The 22477-nt window shown below is 43.6% G+C and overlaps 1 protein-coding gene across 8 annotated transcripts in view; it reads right to left on the bottom strand.

Moving 5' to 3' along the window:
• Positions 1–22477, bottom strand: part of LOC122541410 (protein PRRC2A-like) — a 139698-nt gene that overhangs the window by 39703 nt on the left and 77518 nt on the right. For 7 of the 8 annotated variants that reach the window (XM_043678160.2, XM_043678166.2, XM_087979328.1 and 4 more), the window contains 11 exons: positions 22013–22098; positions 18482–18621; positions 16564–16654; positions 15784–15979; positions 11568–11663; positions 10133–10490; positions 9558–9730; positions 7098–7404; positions 4996–5182; positions 1248–3479; positions 489–700 (listed from right to left, as the gene is read on the bottom strand). In XM_043678160.2, the coding sequence (XP_043534095.2) occupies positions 489–700; positions 1248–3479; positions 4996–5182; positions 7098–7404; positions 9558–9730; positions 10133–10490; positions 11568–11663; positions 15784–15979; positions 16564–16654; positions 18482–18621; positions 22013–22098 (4078 nt within the window). The remainder of the gene's footprint in view (positions 1–488; positions 701–1247; positions 3480–4995; positions 5183–7097; positions 7405–9557; positions 9731–10132; positions 10491–11567; positions 11664–15783; positions 15980–16563; positions 16655–18481; positions 18622–22012; positions 22099–22477) is intronic. The other variant, XM_043678164.2, reaches the window with a different exon arrangement.

The following is a 22477-nucleotide window of genomic DNA, read 5'->3' as shown; positions in this document are numbered from 1 at the left end:
CGTCACTTCTGCCACTGTTAGTGTACAACAATGAAAGAGGCTATGAAATAATTACACTTTCCAGACTGCACTTTAGGAAGTTAAACAGACTCATCAGCATGACAACACTCAGACCCACTGCCACATGCATCCCATCATGAATGACGACAACATTAGGAGGAAAGTATTGAGGAATGCCAGAAACTGGTTTCACGGGGCAAGTAGCAAGGTGAGTCAGCACAAGAGCCAGAACAGAATTTGAACTGTATATCCTCTCTGTAGGTGGGTTAATATGCTGGAATACCTCTCCCAAAGAATTTTGGGGTCTTAGAATCATACAGAACAGAAACAGACTCGAGTCCAACAGTTCACGCCAAACATATCTTATGGAATGGAATGGCTCAGCATTACCGTAGGGACAATTGGGGCGGGCAGTATGTTCACAATAAACTCAACCACAACACACCACCTTAACACACGCAGTTACAGCACATTTTTCCTGGACTTACTTGCATAATTGTTCAGATCAAATTGTGTCAGCATATCATTCTTCTCCTTTATTTTGCCAGGCGCCAGTTTGCAATCCTTGTGCCAGTTGTTTACTTCTGCAATGGCTTTCTGGATGGCAGCAGAGTCGCTGGGAATGATCCTGTCTACTCTGAATACTGCACTCGCGTTCTGAGGAAGAGCTGCAGCGAGTGTTGTCCGATCTTCCACTGGCCTGCCAAGATTACATTTCAAACTCTTTACTGTCAAATTCTTCAAACCTGCTTCCTTTATGGCACAGGCTCACTTGAAAGCCAAACAGCTCTCCCCTATAGACATGGTCAGGTTAAGTCTTGTACAGATACTTTAATCTCTTACCCTTCCCCTACTCCTGAAGTTGTCCATTCATGCAGAGATATGACTCCACTGGCAACCAGTGGAACACTTAAGAAAGCTTTCTTCATTAGAAAAACCTAGACACCAGGAAATCAGCCATCTTAAAGCACTCAAAAGTCAGCAACATTCCTGTGGGTGCATTGTGGGGACATCAGGAGTAATGTGATTTTGGTTTTGTCTAAATTTTCTACAGGGGTCACTAAACAGACATTAGTAGTAACTTTGCCGATTCCAATTACTCTCAGGCAACCAAAACTAAATACAGCAACAATTTCTTCTCTTCAAAGTGCACAATCTGTTACAAAAAGTGCAAATTTGGAGCGGAATCGTTTATCTCAACTTCCACCACGACCTTACCCCTGGATTACCCACTCCTGCTCACTCACCTCCTATTCTTTGGGGAAGGCCAGTTGCGCTTCTCATTCCTGACAGAACCAGCACTATTCCGGTTGCCTTTGCCACTTGAATCTCCTGGGTTCGAGCGCCGATTCTGTCGGTCCATCCCAGGTCTCTGGCTGGAGAAGCTGCGCTTGGACGATTCCTTCTTCTGGGCAGCATTGGGGTCGACTGACTTGATGCCTCCAGGGGCATTTTTCACAAACATGCCATCCTTGTCCCTCCTCTCAGTGAAGTCGCTGCTTTCAGACGCCGTCTCCCATTCCTCATTGGCCTGGTCAGAGTTCTGGTTGGACAAGTCTGGGGACTTGGTGCCGGCAGCGTTGCGCACTACCTCCTTGATCTCCTCAGTTTGTGGGTTGGGAGGTGGATTTGGCGGCAAGGATTCAGGGAAGAGGTTTCTTTCGCCGTTCATTCGGGCAGCCACCTCCCGCTCCTGCTTCAGGCGGCGGAACCGCGGAGGCTTATCCTGCTGCTGAGAACGCCCATGACGCCGCCGCCTCGGTGGTTTATCCGGGGGCCTCTCTGACCGGTGAGGCTGGCCCTCAGGTGCCGCTGACTCACCGACCTGCGGCGGCTTCTCAGAGGGGTTTTTCTCAGACTCTTTACCTGGGGGCATATCAAGAGGCCTGATTTCTGGTGTTTTGACCTGCTCCTTCGAGGGCTGCTTCTTGGGGGGTGGTACCTTTGAAGAAGGTCCCCAGCCCCCTTGCTGAGGGCGGCCACCACCGCCGCCACCCCCGCGAGGCATACCTCCCCGACCTCTCCGAGATGGCACACCACGTGGAGTGAAGACCCTGCCACGTGAAGAATCACTCAGCCGTGGAGGCATCTTGTCGGCAAGCTTCGGTGGCTCTGCTCTGTTCTTCTTGTCTGCACGGCCTTGATCGGAGTTTCGGAACTCCTTGGCGGGCTCTTTGGAGCTGGTGGAGACTTCCTTGTCGGAGTGAGCCACATCGCTGGCACTCTCATGAGTCTCACTACCGGTCTCTGAGCCCCTCTGACGGCGGCGCTTGGGAATCTCCTCATACTCCGAGCCTTCGCTGCGTGTCTCACTTGGGTTCCGCGGCCTGAACGAGCTCTTGGAGCCACTCTCCTCTGTTCGGTACATGGGCTCCCTATAGCCTCTGAACTCCCTGCTGCGGCCTCTGCCTCCTCTTCCTCGGCCACCATAGGCTCCTCGATAACCCCTTCCCCGCGAGAAGAATTCGCCGCGTCCTCTGCCTCGGCCTCGCCCCGAATAACTACGGTCAAACGAATGATCCCGATCTCTATTCCGCCGAGGTGGTGGAGGGCCATTGTTAAAGTCCTTCTGAGGTGGTTTGGACGTTTTTGCTTTCTCAGGCCTCTGATCCTTCCCAGAAGGCTTTGCTTTCCCTCGGTCATCCTGCACGTTTGAAAGAGGAGGGCCTTGTGAAGGCTTATTGGAGACAGACACAGAAGGGACAGGCTGGCTCGCTTTCAAACTTGCAGAAGAGTCCTGTTTTGAACAATCAGCCTCAAGCTTGAATTCCTGCGACTTGTCCTTCCCCTTAACAACAGTCTTCTCTCCTGACGTAGGCTTGCCCTTCTCCACCTCCTGCTCACTGTCTTCACGCTTCATGTCCTTCAGTACTGGTTTTTTGATGGGTCCAGCTCTCCGAGCAGGTTTATCACTTGGCTCATCACGGTTTTTACTGCCGGGCCGTGGTCCCCATCTGGTTTCTGTCTTAGATTCCTTCCTCTGAGGTCGGTGCATATCCTGACGGTTGGGTTTGTCACCTTTTTTGTTCTCTTCTTGCTTGTTCTCTTTGACTGAGTGGTCTTCCTTGTGCTGCAGAACTTCTGCAGCCTGAATGTGGGGTGCTGCCTTCTTTACAACATTGGAAAGTTGGCTAGATTCCCGAGGCACGTGCATCATGAGCGGCTCCATCTTTTTGTCTTCATGTTGTAGTTGTGTGGTTTCCCTGCGGATGGGCATAGACTCCTGCTCTGCCTTGCGCTGCGGATGTGAATGCTGAAGTTGTGAAGACATCTCCACCCGCCTATCCCGTTCCAGCTCCATCTGAACACTGGGCAGGGAATTCTGCCAGGGGGTCTGTCTCTGTTCATCCAGGCGGTCCATCAGCGTATACCGCTGCATCTGGGGAACATGTCGAGGTCCACTGTCCGAAACCTGAAGACTACTCACAAAGGACTGAGGTGGTCCGGTGTCTCGGTGTCGGACTGGTGGGGTTTCACTTCTGTGTGTAAAAGAAAGTCAATGAGGAACAGATATTGATGCAAAACGTGACAATACAAAAATGTTGAATAGCCCATTAACATCTTATAAACACTTTTTTTATAAACAGCTAAAATATCACTATTTGTACTGTACTCAAACTTGCCTACATCCCCATTCTTGCCCCTCCCTTCAGCACTGACTCTTCCCAAATGACCTCTCAAAAGCTGCTGACAACTCTGCCCTTTCAACTTAAGGATTTTCATGGGAGCTTAAATAGGATGTGCTGATAATCTGCTTGCAACTTAAAAGGGGAAACTTCGATACTCACTGGATATCGAAGCAACGCCCAGACATATTTTCTCTGAAAGAAAAGGTGCTCCATTTCCAAAGGCAAGTTAGCCTATCAGATCAGTGGCTCACCTCATTACCACACTCCCAATACTGGGACCTGCTAACTTGGAACAAATTTGGTCTTAAATAATTCAGTTACCAAGCTGTATTTAACCACCAGGCCCTGACTAGGTGTGTCAGCTACAGATGCATTCAGATTGACCTGGCATGTATCAACTGGAGATTCATTTGGGCTCATACTTAGATATGAAGGCACACATCTATAATGCACATTACTTCTATTCGCATTTATTTACAGCAAAGAATAGACGCTAGTTCTATTCCTCACTACTGGGCTATCTGAATTAAAATAATTGAATACAGAAGATGTCTATTAAAACTGCCTAAGCTGAAATTTATAAATGCGCTATTCACTATCAGCATTTGAATCTACAGAACCAAAATGTCTAGGTTAGGGCTCTTTCATCTGTTTCTCCACACAGATACAGTTCATTTGAAGTACAGAAAGTACTGTGATAGTTTTCACTAGAGTAGAGAAAAGAAGAAAATACCTAATCAAAGTTATCAAATGAGGAAGGATTTTGATAAGTAGACAAAGACTCTTCCCTCAGATGAAAAGAGAGCAGTTTTAAAATAACAGTAAACATCTTCACTTGAGCTTTGCTAAAACAAAGTTATTGGGAGCAGGTGGAGGATGGACTGTGCCACTTTTTGGAAATCAAACGTGAAATGAATATCTGAAGCAGAGACATCACAACTTCTTGCTGTGGTACATTCCTTGGTTCAAATGGAGAAAGGTCTTGCCTGAAATGCCTAAATCACTTGCCAACTGTGAGCACAATTTCTTGATTAAGGCATTGTGATTAGGGGGTTCCAAACAACTTTTGGCCAAGATGTATTGTATAGCTCTAAAATTAGCTTGCTATGTTCAGTAGCAAACCAAGCTACCTGCAACCAACAAAGGTGGCAAATAAATGCATTTGGCTCTCTGAAGCAGAGATTTCTCTTTCATTGAAGGGAGGCAAAATGAACCAGGTGTAACACTGACAATGTAGGAGTGTGGACAGCTTTTTACAAAACAAATCATTTATGAAGATGCATCATCCTCCAACACGCTCATGTTACAATGCCCCCTCAGGGATCAATAGCCCCCAACCCATGTCTTGAGGCAAATCTGAACAGACCTCAAACTTTTGTCATCTTCATCATGTGGTCGTATTGGCGAAGCCAAAGGCCGTATCTCTGCTGGTGGGAACACATCACCAGCCCAGGCCAACTTGGGGTCAATAGGTGGCGTACCCCTTGTAGGGTGTCGGTCAAAGGGTTCAGATCCAGAACCACCGCTGTCTGAACGCTCACGTGCCATTAAACCTAAAGCAAAATGAGAAATCAATCAAGACATTTTTCACCTCACTCTTGCACTGTGGCTGTTCCAATGCAATACAATTTAGATGAGGAAATTCTAAAAAAGTGGACTATATGGATTCAAATATTAAACCGACAATGTCAAATGATGCAGTTTTCAGTACTACAGGGACAGATAACAGAGACAGAGACAGAATTCAATCCCAATCTCCATTTTCTGTTTTTCTCTCTCCCGATACTACCAACTCTAACAACTGCACATAATATAATTGCTAACCTTCCTCTCTACTCAGTGAGACAGAATTCGAAGCAGACTATGGTACATCCCACCTGGCATAGTCAGTTGTTTAGCATATCCTTTTCACCCACTCTAGTTTTGTGGAGGGAATTTCAAACTTGTCAGATGAATAGTTGCAGTCCAGTAAACTGCACACAGGACACAGATTCTTTTGAAATCAGGAGACCAAAAGATGATTTAATGGAGGTGTAAATATGATGGCAAGGTAGCTTTAATAAAAAAAATTGCTTCACATGCTGCAGTTTCGAATGCATTACTGCCAAACGGGTTATTTGCAAGAAAGATCAACTCCAATAGGAAAGGCAGCTTTTACTTCTGAAAGTAAAACATTATTCCCAACCAATGCAGCAACTAGTGGGGTCACAATCTATGGATTCTGTCACCTACCTCTTCCCAAGGACTTCTAGAAACAAACTTCTAGGACGGCACGGTGACACAGTGGTTAGCACTGCTGCCTCACAGCGCAGGAGACCTGGGTTCAATTCCCGCCTCAGGCAACTGACTGTGTGGAGTTTGCACGTTCTCCCAGTGTCTGCGTGGGTTTCCTCCGGGTGCTCCGGTTTCCTCCCACAGTCCAAAGATGTGCAGGTCAGGTGAATTGCCCATGCTAAATTGCCCGTAGTGTTAGGTAAGGGGTAAATGTAGGGGTATGGGTGGGTTGCGCTTCGGCGGGACGGTGTGGACTTGTTGGGCCGAAGGGCCTGTTTCCACGCTGTAATGTAATTTAATCTAATCTAAAATCCACATTTGAGTCTTTTAGAAAATACCAGCAGCACGGTAGCTTAGTGGTTAGCAATGCTGACTCACAGCAACAGGTTCAATTGTAGCCTCAGGCAACTGTCAGCCTGGAGTTTGCACATTCTGTGTCTGCGTGGGTTTTCCCTGGATGCTTGTCCAAAGATGTGCAGATTAGGCGGATTAGGTAAAAACAATGACTTGCAGATGCTGGAAACCAGATTCTGGATTAGTGGTGCTGGAAGAGCACAGCAGTTCAGGCAGCATCCGAGGAGATTAGGCGGATTGGCCAGTGGAAGTATAAGTTTACAGGGATAAAGTGAGGGCTGCAGATGATGGAGATCAGAGCTGAAAATGTGTTGCTGGAAAAGCACAGCAGGTCCAGCAGCATCCAAGGAACAGGAGAATCGACGTTTCGGGTATAAGCCTGAAGAAGCCTTTCCTGAAGAAGGGCTTATGCCCGAAACGTCGATTCTCCTGTGCCTTGGATGCTGCCTGACCTGCTGCGCTTTTCCAGCTATAAGTTTACAGGGACAGGGTAGGGGGGCAGGTCTCGGTGAGATGCTTTTCGGAGGGTTCTCGTGGATTCAACGGGCTGCTTCCACACCGTAGGGATTCTGTGAAACTGCACACTAGTTGAATTTGGAATAACCATCAGCTGTCGCCATATGGCAGGATAACTTGCATATACAAGCTGTCTCACAACCAAGATGGCAGCAAAGGGAGGAAATGTTGTGCCTCAATCCACCATTCAAAAGGTAAACAAACTCTGCAAGTTGTCCACTTCAGGATTCAACCTTCTGACTTCATCATTTGAAAGAAAAAAATCCCCACAAACGTCAGGGCAGCGTTGGACAATGTTATCCACCCCAGAGGTTGCCCACTCACCTGAAGGATGAACACCAGCTGGGAAGTAGTCGATAGGGGGCCTGCCTTGTAGCATACGAGGATCCATGTAAGGAGGCATCATCATCCAACGTGGGTCATAACCCATAGGGGGCATAGGTGGTGGTGGGCGGCCGATGGAACCTGGGTACATGGGCTTCTGCTGCTGCGGGTGCATGGGTGCTGACGGGGCCATAGCAAGTGGCTGCGGCTGTGGTGGTTGCTGGGGAGGGACCTGCTGGGAAGACTGGTGCTGTTGCTGATGTTGTTGCTGCTGCTGCCACTGCTGCTGCTGTTTAAGAAGCTGCTCCTGAATTTTGAAGACAAAACATACCACAAACATCATCAGGTACCACAGCACCACAGTTCATGCGCAAGAGTCTTGAAAACTGTACAATAATTTTCCTGACTTTTGGTTTTGACAAAAGAGACTAAAGGCCTATGGACCTATGGCCTATGGACCTGCAGACTACTCTCGTCTTAAAAATGTGTTGCTGGAAAAGCGCAGGAGGTCAGGCAGCATCAAAAGAACAGGAGAGTCAACGTTTCGGGTGTAAGCCCTTCTTCAGGAATGCCCGAAACGTCTATTCTTCTGTTCCTTTGATGCTGCCTGACCTGCTGCGCTTTTCCAGCAACACATTAAGCTCTAATCTCCAGCATCTGCAGTCCTCACTTTCTCCTTCAGACTACTCTCGTCCACCACTTTGCGGTGGGGGTTGGTAGGTTGTAATGTAAGAAGATTAAATTGGACTCTCTCTCTGGACATTAGTGTAATATTAAAGGGTTAAACCACTGACTGAACATTCTGGAAGTGAGTGGGGATGACATTCAGGCCAGAATGCGGACGACTCCCACTCCATTTAGATGGTCATTTGCTACTACTCCTCCACTATTATCAAATTAAACGATCATTCAACCCCTTCCATTCAGAAATGCTTTCAGTCATACCCCAAAGCTAAATACGTCACACCTGCATTGTCTTGGGGAGTCACTGAGTCAGGAAATTGTTTGCATAACAATTCCCCAGGATTAGGTCATTTACATTTACATTATCTCAGAGGATGACCTCATCCTACCATTGTACCAGAGGTAACATGTGACTGTGAGGGAGTGGCCAGAGCATCCGAGAGCATGACTAACTGACCTGCTCAAGGGGATTTATTTCCTTTGTTCAGGACCTCTTTGACTTGACTTCACATGCCTGCGAAGAGGGTCAAAGGGGGTCACCTAGCTTGTACAGGCCTTAATAAACTGTTTGCAGAAGTTGGTGTGCAAATTGCATCTTGTGTATGAAGCCGCAGGAAAAGAACTTAACAGGTCAATTGACTACAGGTTGGTCAAGCCTCATACTATTCTTACTTGAAATTCTTAACTTTAGTATCTGGATTAGCAAATTGGTTTTCAAATGGAGGCCTCTTAACTTTGCACAGCATGATGCCAGACATGACTTGCTGATCATGTTTTTATTTTAACCAGACCTTGCATTGTCTAATCTCCCTGTAGTCCCCCCAATTCAGCTAACAGACAGCTTCATAAGTATTCAAACTCTTTCTCCCTCCCCACCCCGTCACCACTTAGTGTAAATAGAAATCCAGATTGTCTGCTAACACCATAGGTGTCAAAGTTGGAGGTAAGACAAGCCACACAACCCTCAGCATTCTTTCACAGCACAAACTGTGCTGTATAACTATGACTCTATAAGTCACAAACTATTACAAGATCTCTTTGATAGAGAGCAAACAGGACAAATGGTAACCACAACTGCAAAAAAAGTGCCTCTGAATCAATTATGATGTAATTACCTTAGCCAAACATGGTGTCAGGAACATAGTATTCCTAAGCCTGTTGGTTCATTCAATCGATTCATGACTGACCCACGATCCAAAGCCATTCAGCTACTTCTGTCCATCAACTCCTAACTTTTTGCTTACAAAAATTCTTCAATTCCAGATTCAAATTAGCTGACGCAACCACAACTGCATGTAGAATTGCAAACTTTTACCATGTGTGTAAAAGCATTTCCTAATTTTACTCCAGAAAGATCACCAATTCTAGATGCTGCCTTGATCTAATGCCGGGCATCATTAGTTTCTTTAGCCTAACCTATTAGCTCCCTTTACCTATCACTTGCTCCATTAAAAAAAAATTAGTGAGCATAAGACCAGTATCACATGGATTGGCTAATTTGTGCTTTCAGTTGAAACTTTATTGCTGGAACAGCACAGCAGGTCAGGCAGCATCCAGGGAACAGGAGATTCGACGTTTCGGGCACAGGCCCTTCTTCAGGAATTTGTGCTTTCACTCTATCAGGTTGTTCATTAATTTATATTCAAAATTAACAAACACGTTTATTTAGCTTTCTATGCAAACTGCATTAGTGCAGAAATCCACAGTGCTCATGCAAATCAATACACTGCTTTAATTTCAAAATAGCTCACTTGCCATCACTAGATCATAGTTTACCTGCTGCTGTCTTTGAAACCTGGGCGGCAATGACTTCTGGTACTTGGAATAGCCTTGGGAGGGTTGAGGTTGTCTTCCTGGTACCACTGTTTCTACCTTGGACTCAACCCTCACCACCCCTGCCTCCTCTTTCACTTCAACCGTTTCCTTTTCAGGGGGAGGTGGGGGTTCAGCTGGAAATGAAAAGATCAAAATAAAAATAAATCAGTGTTACAATAGACTTGCTCCATTCTACAGCCTCTAAGGGAATCCTGAACTTAAAGCTCGCAGCTATTGTTTGGACTCCTTTGACACAGCAAACTCAATCTTGGCAAAACTGGCAAACATGCACTGGTCTTCATCCCTTCATGGAATACATTCCCCATTCTAGCCAGCTTGTCAAGTGGAGGCATTGCAGACCTCCCTTGTAGGGTGGGAAGGACCAAACTTCTTAAAAACAAAAAGCCATTAGCAACTTTCACCCATCAAAATAAGTCAGGGAACAGAGTCACTTGCATGATCACATTGCAGAGCTGAACACAAAAGCAGGAAAACAACAAGCAAAGTGCTAGTATTCTTTAAATGATAATAAGTACCTTGTGGCATTTCGAAGCTGCCACTGCTGGCTGTTCGCTGCCGCTTATTGGACGCCACAGGCTCTTCATTCTCTTTTTCCTCTGACGCCTCTTCTTTCTCCTGCTCGGACTTCTGACGTTTCTCAGAGGCACCAAACTTCTCATCAAGCCGCTTCAGCTTCTCTGCGCAGGCAGCTCGACGCTCCTCCTGCATGCGGCGCTCCTCTTCCTCACGCCGTTTCCGTGCCCGCTCCACAGCGGCAGAGATCTCGGTTGATGACTGCTTGCGCCGCTGACGCCAGGCCTCATCTTCGTCTTCGCCCACGGGAGTCTTTTGATTTGCTAGGGAAGGATTAGCTTTTTCCTGGGGAACTGTAGTCTGCCAGTGGGAAAGAAATAGATCGCTCATCAGATTCGCCACAAGCTCCGGACAGCTGCCTTGTACAGCAAGACTACAGTCAGAGGACACCGTACTCCTGCACAGACGCTGCATGTTGAAACATCAGACTTAACATAGATGGATTCAAGCAGTCTTGATAGTAAAATTGAGCATTAACTTTATTGCTAAACCTTTAGCTGGAAGGCTTCAGAGGACAGAGACAGCAAAACTATACAGGAACACTAGAAAAACAGTTGCCAGCAGAGAACAAAATGGAATAAAGCTCCTGGTGAGAGGTTGATGTCAAAACAAAAGCAACTGCAACAGACCACTTCTACCAGTGAAGATACACACAATCTCAGACTCTGGAATAACACTAGGATACACTGCAGAGTGTAATTCACAGCAGTACCCGTAAAGTTACACCGGCCCAGGCCACTCTGAAATCTTTGTACGGTGTGTGATTAAAACATGGAAAAAACATTAAAAAGGAAAAGTGAAGGACTGCATGAACACAAGAGGAAGAAAATGGAATTGCGGGTGGGGGGGGGGAAATACGAGGAGAGAAGAGGAAATAGATGACAAGTTAAAATGCAGTACATGTTTAATCAATTGATAATTCAAAGATTATCCAGTCAGTGATAACCAATATGGCAGTGTAAGATAATCAAAAATTTCAACCTGTGCTGCATTCAAAAAGAAGTCTCTCCAAAAGCATGGCTAATATTGTGCAAAGCTGCCTCACAGTAAAGGGGCAAATCCCTTTCAAGAGGTTATAGTCTCAACAAAATATATACCCAACCAAATTGGCAGTGTGCGCGCTTTAGGATTTGAGTCAGAAAACCTGTAACAGTCTCTTATCAGCAAAACCCATGCCCTGTCAGATTCTCCAAGTACTTCACATGGCTTATTGCACGTCTTCTCTGAAATCATAGTATGCTTTACTACCCGCACACCCTTCAGAATCTCAAATCTGAAGATGACATAGTTAAGCTAGTTTTTATGCAAAACCAAGAAACTTCTTTTTGTAACTTCAAAATAATCAATCTGCCATAACCTACTGCTAACCCTACAAACCTGGTGCATGCTGGGGGAAGCGGCCTGCCTGTAGATGCTGTACGAACCTGGAGCAATCTGATGCTCGTGAGGTGAGCACATGCCTGTCCTTCGACCCTAAAACGACATAGTTACTGAGTTTAAACTATTAGGATTTTTACCCCAGTGATAAGTGTAAGGTGGAGAGGGAGGTTGGTAGGTTGGGGAGGGATAAGAGAAGTGGAAAATGATGCAAAATTAAAAAAGCAGACTTACATATCCAAAATCTTTTATGATCAGAAGAAATGATTATCCCAAAATCAAATAACAGTGTCAGGTTAAACCTTCAGCAGTATAATTTTACTTGGATTTCTGCACCCAAAAAGGTTAGTGCTGAGGAAACACTTTGCATTTCAGATCCATAGTGTGACAGAATCAAATACTTGTAGATCATGCACTATAATGGTCCTCTACATTTTCCATCCAGAGCTCCTGACTAAGTTTAGATATGGAGAAAAGCTCCATTTACCACATTCACTCCAGGTATAAGAATAAGGAAAAGATGCTACACTGAGAATTACTTGAAAAGAACACTGTAACCCACAGTGTTTGATGCTGCTGTCAGATAGACAAGGGCCTTTACCAACATTTTCCTTTAAAATAAATACAGCTGCAATTCGAAGTATTTTTTGATACTCATTTGTAAGCCTGGATAGCAACAATTGTCAAATTGTCTGTGGGGAACAACTCAGTCACACATTGTGCCTTTAAATGTGTTTTCCTAGTTTTAATCACCAGAGAGCAACCAAATGAGTCCTTCTGGAGGTCAACTGCAGCACATGTACTACTGCCTGGTTTTGCCTCAGCGCAAGCTGATAAATCAATCCTAAACACTTTCCTGTCTACACCCAGATTAACACTGCACACGAAGGCATTAGCGTGAATGATCACATTTTAGCAATTAGCTCAAAGTATTGGCATGTGGAAGGTACTTAACATAGAACAAGAACAGATCCTTGCGCCCATCCACTTGCCATTCTAAACTGATCCCATCTGCTTTGACATTGTTTACTCACGTGTCTGTCTAAACTTCTCAAATTGTTTGCTACCATACCTGCTTCTACCACCTCCCCTGGCAGTACATTCTAGGCAAATACCACTCTCTGCATATAAAACCTGCCTCACACATCTCCTTTAAACATTCCCCTTCTCACCTTAAAATCGATACCCGCTAGTATTTGACATTTGCACGAGAGGAAAGAGACTTTTATTCTATTCTATCCCATGCCTCTCAATATTACATACTTCGATCATAAGACCATAAGACATAGGAGCGGAAGTAAGGCCAATCATGCCATCTGCTCAGTCTCTGACATTAGCAAAAACAATCCAAGTTTGCCAAACCTGTGTTGACACACTCCAAGCTGAAAATGTGTTGCTGGAAAAGCACAGCAGATCAGGCAGCATCCAAGGAGCAGGAGAATCGACGTTTCGGGCATGAGCCCTTCTTCAGGAATGTAGAGGGAGGAAGAGAGCTTCTTCAAGGAAGGCACCCTTGCAAGAGGATTCGCAGTAGGTTAAAATCTTCGAGGAGAAAGTGAGGACTGCAGATGCTGGAGATCAGAGCTGAAAAATGTGTTGCTGGAAAAGCACAGCAGGTCAAGCAGCATCCAAGGAGGAGAATCGACGTTTCGGGCATGAACCCTTCCTGAAGAAGGGCTCATGCCCGAAACATCGATTCTCCTGCTCCTTGGATGCTGCCTGACCTGCTGTGCTTTTCCAGCAACACATTTTCAGCTCTAATCTCCAGCATCTGCAGTCGTCAATTTCTCCTTGACATACTCCAATCCAGACAACATCCTTGTAAACTTCTTTAGCACACACTCCAAAGCCTGCACATCCTTCCTATAGTGCAGCAAACTTTCCAACTGATCCGGATTCAGTTGTATCCAATGATAACTTTCCTCATTATCCCACAACCCTAATAATTTGCCTCACTGATTAGACCACCTACATTGTATAAGTGATTTGGATGAAAAACAGAGGTTCCAGTACTGATCCTTGCTGAACATCTCTGGTCACAGACCTCCAGTCAAAAAACTCTTCACAAGTACCTCTATATTCTATGACCAAGCCAATTTTGTATTGAACTAACTCCGTGAGCCCCATGCAATTTTATGTTCTGGACCAGCTGACCACGAGGAACTTTGTCAACTAGTTCAGTAAAGCCCATGTAGATAATACCCACTGAAGTACCAATAGTCATTTTTGTTCCTTCAAACAAAAAAGGGAATGAAGCTTGAGAGACAAGACCTTTCCTGCAAAAAGCCATGTTGGGAGGTCATGTTGCGGCTGTACAGGACATTGGTTAGGCCACTGTTGGAATATTGTACGCAATTCTGGTCTCCTTCCTATCGGCAAGATGTGGTGAAACTTGAAAGGGTTCAGAAAAGATTTGCAAGTATGTTGCCAGGGTTGGGGGAATTTGAGCAAGAGGGAGAGGCTGAATAGGCTGGGGCTGTTTTCCCTGGAGAGTCGGAGGCTGAGGGGTGACCTTAGAGGTTTACAAAATTTTGAGGGGCATGAATAGGATAAATAGGCATAGTCTTTTCCCTGGGGTTGGGGAGTCCAGAACTAGAGGGCATAGACTTAGGGTGAGAGGGGAAAGATATAAAAGAAACCCAAGGGGCAACTTTTTCACACAGAGTGGTATGGGTATGGAATGAGCTGTCAGAGGAAGTGGTGGAGGCTGGTACAATTGCAACATTTAAGAGGCATCTGGATGGGTATATGAATAAGAAGGGTTTGGAGGGATATGAGCCAGGTGCTGGCTGGTGGGACTAGATTGGGTTGGGATATCTGGTCGGCATGGATGGATTGGACCGAAGGATTTGTTTCCATGCTGTACATCTCTATGACTCTGACTATAAGTCCATTATTTTCCAAATGAGAGTACATCCTATCCCTTAGGATCTTCTCCAATAATCTACTTACCAGCAATGCAAGGCCCACCAGCCTAGAATGCCCTGAATTATCCTTCCTGCCCTTCTTAAAAAGGGAACAATACTGACTACTCTCCAGTTTTCTGGAACTTTGTGGCTGAGAAGGTAATAAAGTTCCTTGTCAAGGTCCAGCAACCTCCTCCCTTGCCTCCCTCAGTATCCTGCCATCAGGTCCTACCACAATGTTTTGAGACACTCAAGGGCCACTCCTCCTTAATATCCTCATACCCTAGAATATCAACAAACTGCTCCCTGTTCTTCTCATTGATGAGCACTGATGCAAAATACGCATTAAAAGGACCTTATCCATTTCCTCTGGTTCCATGCAAAATATCTTTGTCCTTGAATGGATCCACCTTTTCACCAGTTACCCTCTTGCTCTGAATGTGCATTTTTATACAGCTATTGGAATTTTCCTTATCCTACTCAGCAAGGATATTTCATGGCCCCTTTTAGCCATCCTAATTCATTGTTTAAATGCTTTTTGGTTTCCTTTCAATTCCTCAAGGAATTTCAGATTCCTAAACATTACTTTTTTTTCTCAACTAATGAATTAGCCAACCTAAGTAATGTTAGCAGTAATCTTGAAACCGTAACCTGTGCTTATTTCATAATACACCTCTTACCTAGCAATCCCAGTTCCCTCCAGCTCGCCAGAGCCACACCTGCTCAGCTGTCAAATCTCACCTGGAAAACTGACAATGAAACTCAAGACTACAAAGCTACTTGTAACATGATTCCCTGAGGTGAAAACAGATTTCGTGTCAATCTGGTTTTTACAACCAAATTTGGTTCAGAAATAAAAGTTTTCACGGAAAGATTTTCATGTCCTTCAGCAGCAATCACACCAGCCCAAATGCATTCCCACTACTGTAACTATTCCAACACCTGCGGTTTAATTGGATGCCAAATAGTGTTAACCAGTAGCAGCTTCCCCTTGGAATTTGCAACCTCTTGGAAATTGATCGGCTGACTCAATCTCACTTTGTAGATGAGCCTTTCAGTTTGGTAGTATCTAGTGGCAGAATTCCAAACCCAACATGTTTTCAAAATAAAAAAAAAGGTGCTCCGAAATGAATTGGGAAATCTAAAGTGTCTTCCAAAAAGGGCTTCAACTGTACTTCAAGTTAGTTTGGAAGTAAAAATCCATAGACTATATTAAACCTTTCAACCTTATTTACAGAGATCACGCATCTAGAGAAAACCCACACAGATGAACAAAGTGGTGCATTATATTGATCGTCTTGGTTATGTACCTGGTGATCCACAGCAGGACCCCAGCTTGCAGAAACTCTGGGCGGTTGGGACCCAGGCGGCCCCAGTTCAGTCTGGGCAGAGGTCAGACCTTCACCCCGACCTGCTTTGACAGACAAGTGCTCCTCTGAGGGGGGCTCTTTTTTGTTCTCAGAGGTGCGCAACTCTTGCCGGTCTGGTCGACTTGTCTGCCCATCCCTGCACAGAAGAATAAGATTGTTACTTTCATCTATGCACACAGCAACTTTCTCCACTCTTTGATCAAGGCAACAATAACATCACAAAGAATCATATCAGATGACCACGATACTGGAATGATCATCTCTGACTCAGGAGTCAAACATCAAAATAAAAAAGAACTGCAGTCACTTGGAATGTAATTAGCCATAAAACACATCTAAATGCAAAGGCTCGAGTGTAGAAAAACAGACAATGGAATCACCGATCGTACAAAGTTGTGCTTGAAGAATCAACAAGTGCACCCAAACCAAGAAACGAGTAAATGAAGGTAAGTTGTGTTTGAGAAAATATGACTAATTCAAGTTGTTGGCATGAATTCTCCTCTTTTACTACAATACACTACAATGTACCCGGTCCTCTTTAAAGGATTTCTCCTATCAGATTTTTAATGTGGCTAAACCCTATTAAATCACAAGAACACAACTTCAACACAAGACCTCAAAAAACAATAAATGGAAATTAACAATAAAAAAAAATTACAAATCTACAAATGCATGCTCTTTTGCAATTCCTAGAATTAACAAAATGATTTTCACACTGACCAGTTTTCAGATTTCCCCTTTTCGGGATCATCGTCATCTTCATCGTCACTGAATTTTAGTTTTTCAGTGTAGTCTATTTCCTCATGTGCTCCTGTAGAAGTAAAGATGCAAAAAGTGGAACAAGCAAAATGGCGAATGCTAGTCTGAATTTCCACTTTCATAATGACGTGTCCCTGGCCCAGATCAAAGAATTTAAAAGGTACAGTCACACATTAGCCACCTACAGTCTAAATAACCTCTACACCCACCTACCCCCCACTCACCACTCTTGGAGGCACACTTGTTCCAATCATTATGATGCATTAACAGTGCAACCACAAGATAAAAGGTTCTCTCTAATTTTCAGATTTGCAATTACTACAAGTATCATTGCTTCCCCATCCCAGAGTCAGATTGCAACTGTCAGTGACTCAGTAGATCCCAGCGACAATGAAATGAATGAAACACAGCTATCAAAGCAAAGCAATCAGCCACATTGTGGAACCGAACAGTTATCTCAGCAAATTCACAGGTAAGTCTATTTGGTGGCATAGTCCATTTAATATTGCCAGTTTGCTCACCGAGCTGGCAGGCTTTTCAGACGTTTCGTCACCATGCTAGGTATCATAATCAGTGAGCCTCCGGTGAAGCATGGTCTCATGTCTCACTCGCTGCTTATGGGTCTTGGTTTGTTGTGGTGAGTGATATCCTTGTTGGTTCTGTTTGAGAGGTTAGTAAATGGGGTCCAAATTGATGTGTTTGTTAATTGAGTTCTGGTTTCAATGCCAGGCCTCTAGGAATTCCCATGCGTGTCTTTGTTTAGCCTATCCCAGGATGGATATATTGTCCCAGTTGAATTGGCGCCCCTTTTTGTCTGCGTGTATGGATACCATTGACTGATATCGTATCTTTTGGTAACTAGTTGGTGCTCATGTATTCTGGTGGCTAGTTTCCTGCCAGTTTGACCAATGTAATGTTTAATGCAGTCCTGACAGAATATTTTGAATATCACATTAGTTTGTGAATTTAAAAGGAATCCATACCCACAACCAGCAGAACAAGTGAGATACACAAAATACCTTGCAAGAACTGCACCAAGCATTACATTGGACAAACTGAGACGAAGAGGGATATCAGGTCGACTGGGACAATACATCAATCTTGGGGCAGGCCAAACAGACACACTCGGGAATTCCTAGAGACCTGGCATTCAAACTGGAAATCCATTAAACAGATTTGGATCCCATTTACCAACCTCTGAAACAAACCAAAAATGATATCACCCACAACAACAAACCAAGACCCATAAACAGTAAGTAGGAAATGACACCGTGCTTCACCGGAGGCTCATTGATGATGTTATCTAGCATGACGACGAAACGTCTGAGAACAAACAGATCAGCAAGCAAACCAAAAACTTGAACTACACAATCTTCTCCAAAATCTCAAACAGTCCATTTGAAATTTGTTGCATGTCAGCAAGTGAGCCACGCATCCAGTCTCTAACATCAAGAGAAATTTGCTACTTCACTTCTGGACCAATAAAAGATGCAAGCCCAAACTCTAAAACAGTAGGCAGAAGGAAGAGGGGTAAAGAAAGGTTACTTGAGATTGGAAAAAGTACATAAAAATAGGACAATTTGGGAGTTGGGGGACAAGGAGGGCAAAGACACCAAGATCAGAGACACAACACAATGACTGGTAAAATGACAAGTAATTTTTGGTTGGCACTGTAATAAAGATTTTTCCAGCACTCTACAATAATAAAGTTATGCCGCTACCTCAGTGGCATGGCCCAAGTGTGTATAAGTTTAAAAATATTGAGCACACAATTTTAAAACACTGCTTGCTTGAAACAAATTTCCATGGACTCTACAGCTGAAGAATTAAATTTTTTTTTTTAAAAAAAGGGATTTTCTTCCAGCCCTTTGAGATTTACCAGCCCATCCATCATCAGTCTCATTTTCAAGCTCATCAAACTCTTTCAAGTCGTCCTGTTTGAGGATGGAGGGTCTTTTCACTGCTTCGGGCATCCGTGTTGGATGCGGAGGAAGTCGAGGCCCTGGTACACGAGGAAATCTAAGAAGAGATGTACACAAGATACTGGTATTTTATACATAGTAAAGACAAAGTGAAATAAACAATTATGAATTTAGTTCAAATCACAACAGCTATATTCATTATCTTCCGCAAGAAAAGGCTGGCTTCCAGTTCTCTTCCTTCATTTCAATTGGTGCCTGATGCCAGAATATAGTGCCCAAGTACCACAGTCTATTACATTTCCAGTAACTTACTGTAATGATGGTTCCCCAATTTTAACTGTCCCATCATTTGAAAGTTATGCATTCAGAGATATACAGCACGGAAACAGACCCTTCCGTCCAACTCGCCCATGCTGACTCGGTATCCTAAATTAATCTTGCCTCATTTGCCAGCACTTGGCCCATATTCCTCTAAACCATTCCTTGGCATGTACCCATCCAGATACTGTTTAAATGCAGAAATTGTAGCAGCCTCCACCACTTCCTCTGGCAGCTCATTCTGTACACATACACCACCCTCTGTGTGAAAAAGTTGTCCCTTAGGTCCCTGTTAAAATCTTTCACCTTTCACCCCTCTAGTCCTGGACTGCCCCATCTCCGGGAAAAGACATTGGCTATTTACCCCATCCATGCCCCTCGTGATTTTATAAACCTCTATAAAAGCTCCAACGGTCCAAGGGAAACAGTCCCAGCCTGTTCAGCCTCACCCTGTAACACAAACCTTCCAACTCTGGCAATACTCTTGAAAAGAATTCAGAAAAGATTTACAAGTTTCACAACATCTGGGAGACCAGAATCGCACACAGTATTCCAAAAGGTGGCCTAACTAATGTCTTGCACAGCCACAACATGACCTCTCAAAAAACTATTTTATAGTTATCTTGTACTTAAAATTTCAGAGTTTCAAATTCTCATTCTTTGTACTGAAGTTCCTGCCTCATATGAGACAGCACTCTTTTCAAGTTATTCACCTGGGATTTTGATGTTTTGGACCCTTAACTGCTTAGATCCCAAAATCTGGAATTCCATTTACACCTACACCTACCTTGAACATCTACTTCAAATTGTTCTTTATGTCATACATCAAAGATTTTGTTCACTGCCCCAATCCCTCATGTACGTGGGTGCCAAACTTGGCATTGATACTGCCGAGAATATTTTCCTTTGTTGAAAGCACTAAGCTTTCTATTCATATGCTTATTTAGTTCCCCTTTGAAAGCCTCTACGAATTCGCTCTGACCACACGTCTGGAGAAAGATACACTCTTACTGCTGTTGTTCTTTAGCTAATCACTACAAATTGGTGGCCCCAACTCTTGGCTCTTCTGCCAGTGGAACACTATCATCTTATACTTTATCTAGACAAGTCATAAGTTTTAACACATACATTCAATTTTCTCTTAACCTTCTCTGCAACAAGCACAACAGGCTCAGCTTCTCCAATCTAACCATGTTACTTAAGCACATCATCCTAAGTACCACTCTTAAATCCACTTTAAAGTCACACTCTTTCTGAAGAGTAGTGCCCAACATTAGACAGTACTCTAGGTCAAACCACAGTATTATAAAAAGGCTAATCCTTACATTTTTTTGCAGGATCTCTGTGGCTAATAGCAAACTTTATCCCCAACTGGCAGAACGCCCAAACCTGCACTACCTCAGGTCCAAACACAACTGTACAAAAAGCAAAGGGTTTCTGACAAATCTCCTCTGGGCTCAGGCAGGTCCCGTCATCCAAATCCCCATCCACCTGACTCAGCCTCTTGACCACCAACCCCCAAGAGAACAGATTTCTGGTGCCTTGGGAAAGCCATCTTTAGCAGTCCCAGAAGACTGGAGAATAGCCAATGCTATTCTTTTAAGAAAGGTAAAATGGATAATCCAGGAAATTTTGAATAGTGAACCTTAAACAGAAATTACTGGGAGAACATTAAGGACAACATTTAATCATCTTTGGAAAAGAATGGACTCATTAGGGACAGTCAGCATGGCTTTGTGCACAGGAAGTGTTGTCTCAAATTTGTTTGAATTTTTTTTGAGGAAATGCTCAAGATGATTGAAGGTAGGATAGTAGATGTTATTTACATAGATTTGAAAGATCCCTTATGGTAGGCGTGTCCAGATTAAGTCACATGGGATACACTGGGCATTGGTAAGCTGGATACAAAATTGGTTTGGTTGTAGAAGAGTCAAAAGTTGTGCAGAGGTGTTTTTCTGACTGGTTGTCTGTGACCAGAGGTGTGCCTGTGGGAGCTCTGTTTTTTTGTAATTATTTGGATGAAAATATAAAAGTGTTTGACTAGTAAGCTCACAGGCAGCACAAAAATTGGCAGATTTGTGAATAGTGAGGAAGGTTATCAAAGGATATAGCAGAATATAGATCAATTGGAAAGTTGGGCAGAGAAATGGCAGATGGAGGTTATTCTGCAAGAGTGTGAGATAATGCGTTTTGGGGAGGTCAAATTTAAGTATACAGTAAAATGAAAAGGCCCCAAGCAGCATTGATACACAAGAACTCAAACATTAACTCCCATTTCTCTCCACAGATGCTGCCAAAAAGCAATACTTGTTTTTCTTTAAGATCTGCAGTTTTTTCTAGAAAAACAATTTTTGTTGTAAACTCTATGGTCAAATAAAACAAAATCACTTCGATTTTTCATTTGTTGGAGAGAAGCAGGGGCACAAAGGACAGAAAAACAAAAAGGATGTTTCAACTCGGGCCACTGGATTTATACTATGTCTGAACGCCACTGACTTTAAAGAGAGGAGAAAAATTAACTTCCAGCTTTGCATCCAAACCCATACATTTCCCAACAGGCAAACTCGAGCCACTATATATCCCACACTTTCAAAGAACCCTCAAATTTGTTTTGTTTTGCCTTTTCATTCCCATACACTTGCCCCAATGACTGGCATCTCTTCCACTGTTCTTAACAATAAAGTGATGGTTAAACTAAAAATGAAATACTATTCTTCATGAAAATGCTACAAGCTCAATGTTATAACAATTTGGATTATAAAATCAATGTCGTAATAAGAAGCTGCCAAAACAAGTCATTGGAGAACAAACTTGAAGGCACCTTTCAAGATATCACAAGGGACCAAATGAAGCACTTTTGAAATGCACATGCTCACTACTGTATTGAGAAGCACCCAGAGAAATGAGAAAAATCTAATGACTAATGTTCCATGGTGTTTGAGGGAAATGCCTTGAAGCACTTCACAACATCAAACTATATTTATGCGAGGCATTCAAGTCTCTAGACTGGGATCTGAAAGCAGTAACCTGGTGTCTCAAACACAGGAGTGCTCCTATCAAAGCAAGTCTAATACCAGCATCGAAAAGCATTGAAATTGCAAAGCTTCAATTTTAAGTGCTGACTTTACTTTGCAACTACAAATGAGTAATTTCAGGATAGACTAACTTACTTGCTGGCATCGGGTGGTGGGTATCTGTATGGTCCCTGTGGCCCGTAAGGTGTAGGAAACGGTAAACCACAATATGGGGAATACATCTGAAATTAACAAAATGACAGGGATCAAGAGAAATAGATTAAACACCTATTTGATTTTCAAGCCAATCAGGCTAGATAAAAGACAACTGTTTTTTTTAAAAGCAGTTCAAAGAAAAATATGATGCGTGTGGATAGTCTTTGTTACAGCTCTCAGACATGTCAGAATTCTATAGTCGCATTAAAACTGAAATAGTTGGAGCAACTCCAGCCATTTTTGATTAACAGTGTATAGATTAATTTGTTTGAGCTTTGAAGCATCAATATGATCGAGATGTCAGAACTTTCTGCTCTCCTTTAAACCAGCGCCAGAATATTTAAACCATTCACCTGAAACAACAAAGCATTGCACTTTTCACGAAGCAGCATTCCCTCAATCTCA

The sequence above is a fragment of the Chiloscyllium plagiosum genome, unplaced genomic scaffold (assembly GCF_037043375.1).
Source record: "Chiloscyllium plagiosum isolate Xiang-an unplaced genomic scaffold, Cpla_swu_hap1 HiC_scaffold_35, whole genome shotgun sequence".
Lineage (NCBI taxonomy): Eukaryota > Metazoa > Chordata > Chondrichthyes > Orectolobiformes > Hemiscylliidae > Chiloscyllium > Chiloscyllium plagiosum.
Note: the sequence above shows the minus strand (reverse complement) of the source record. Positions and strands in the feature narration are given on the sequence as shown.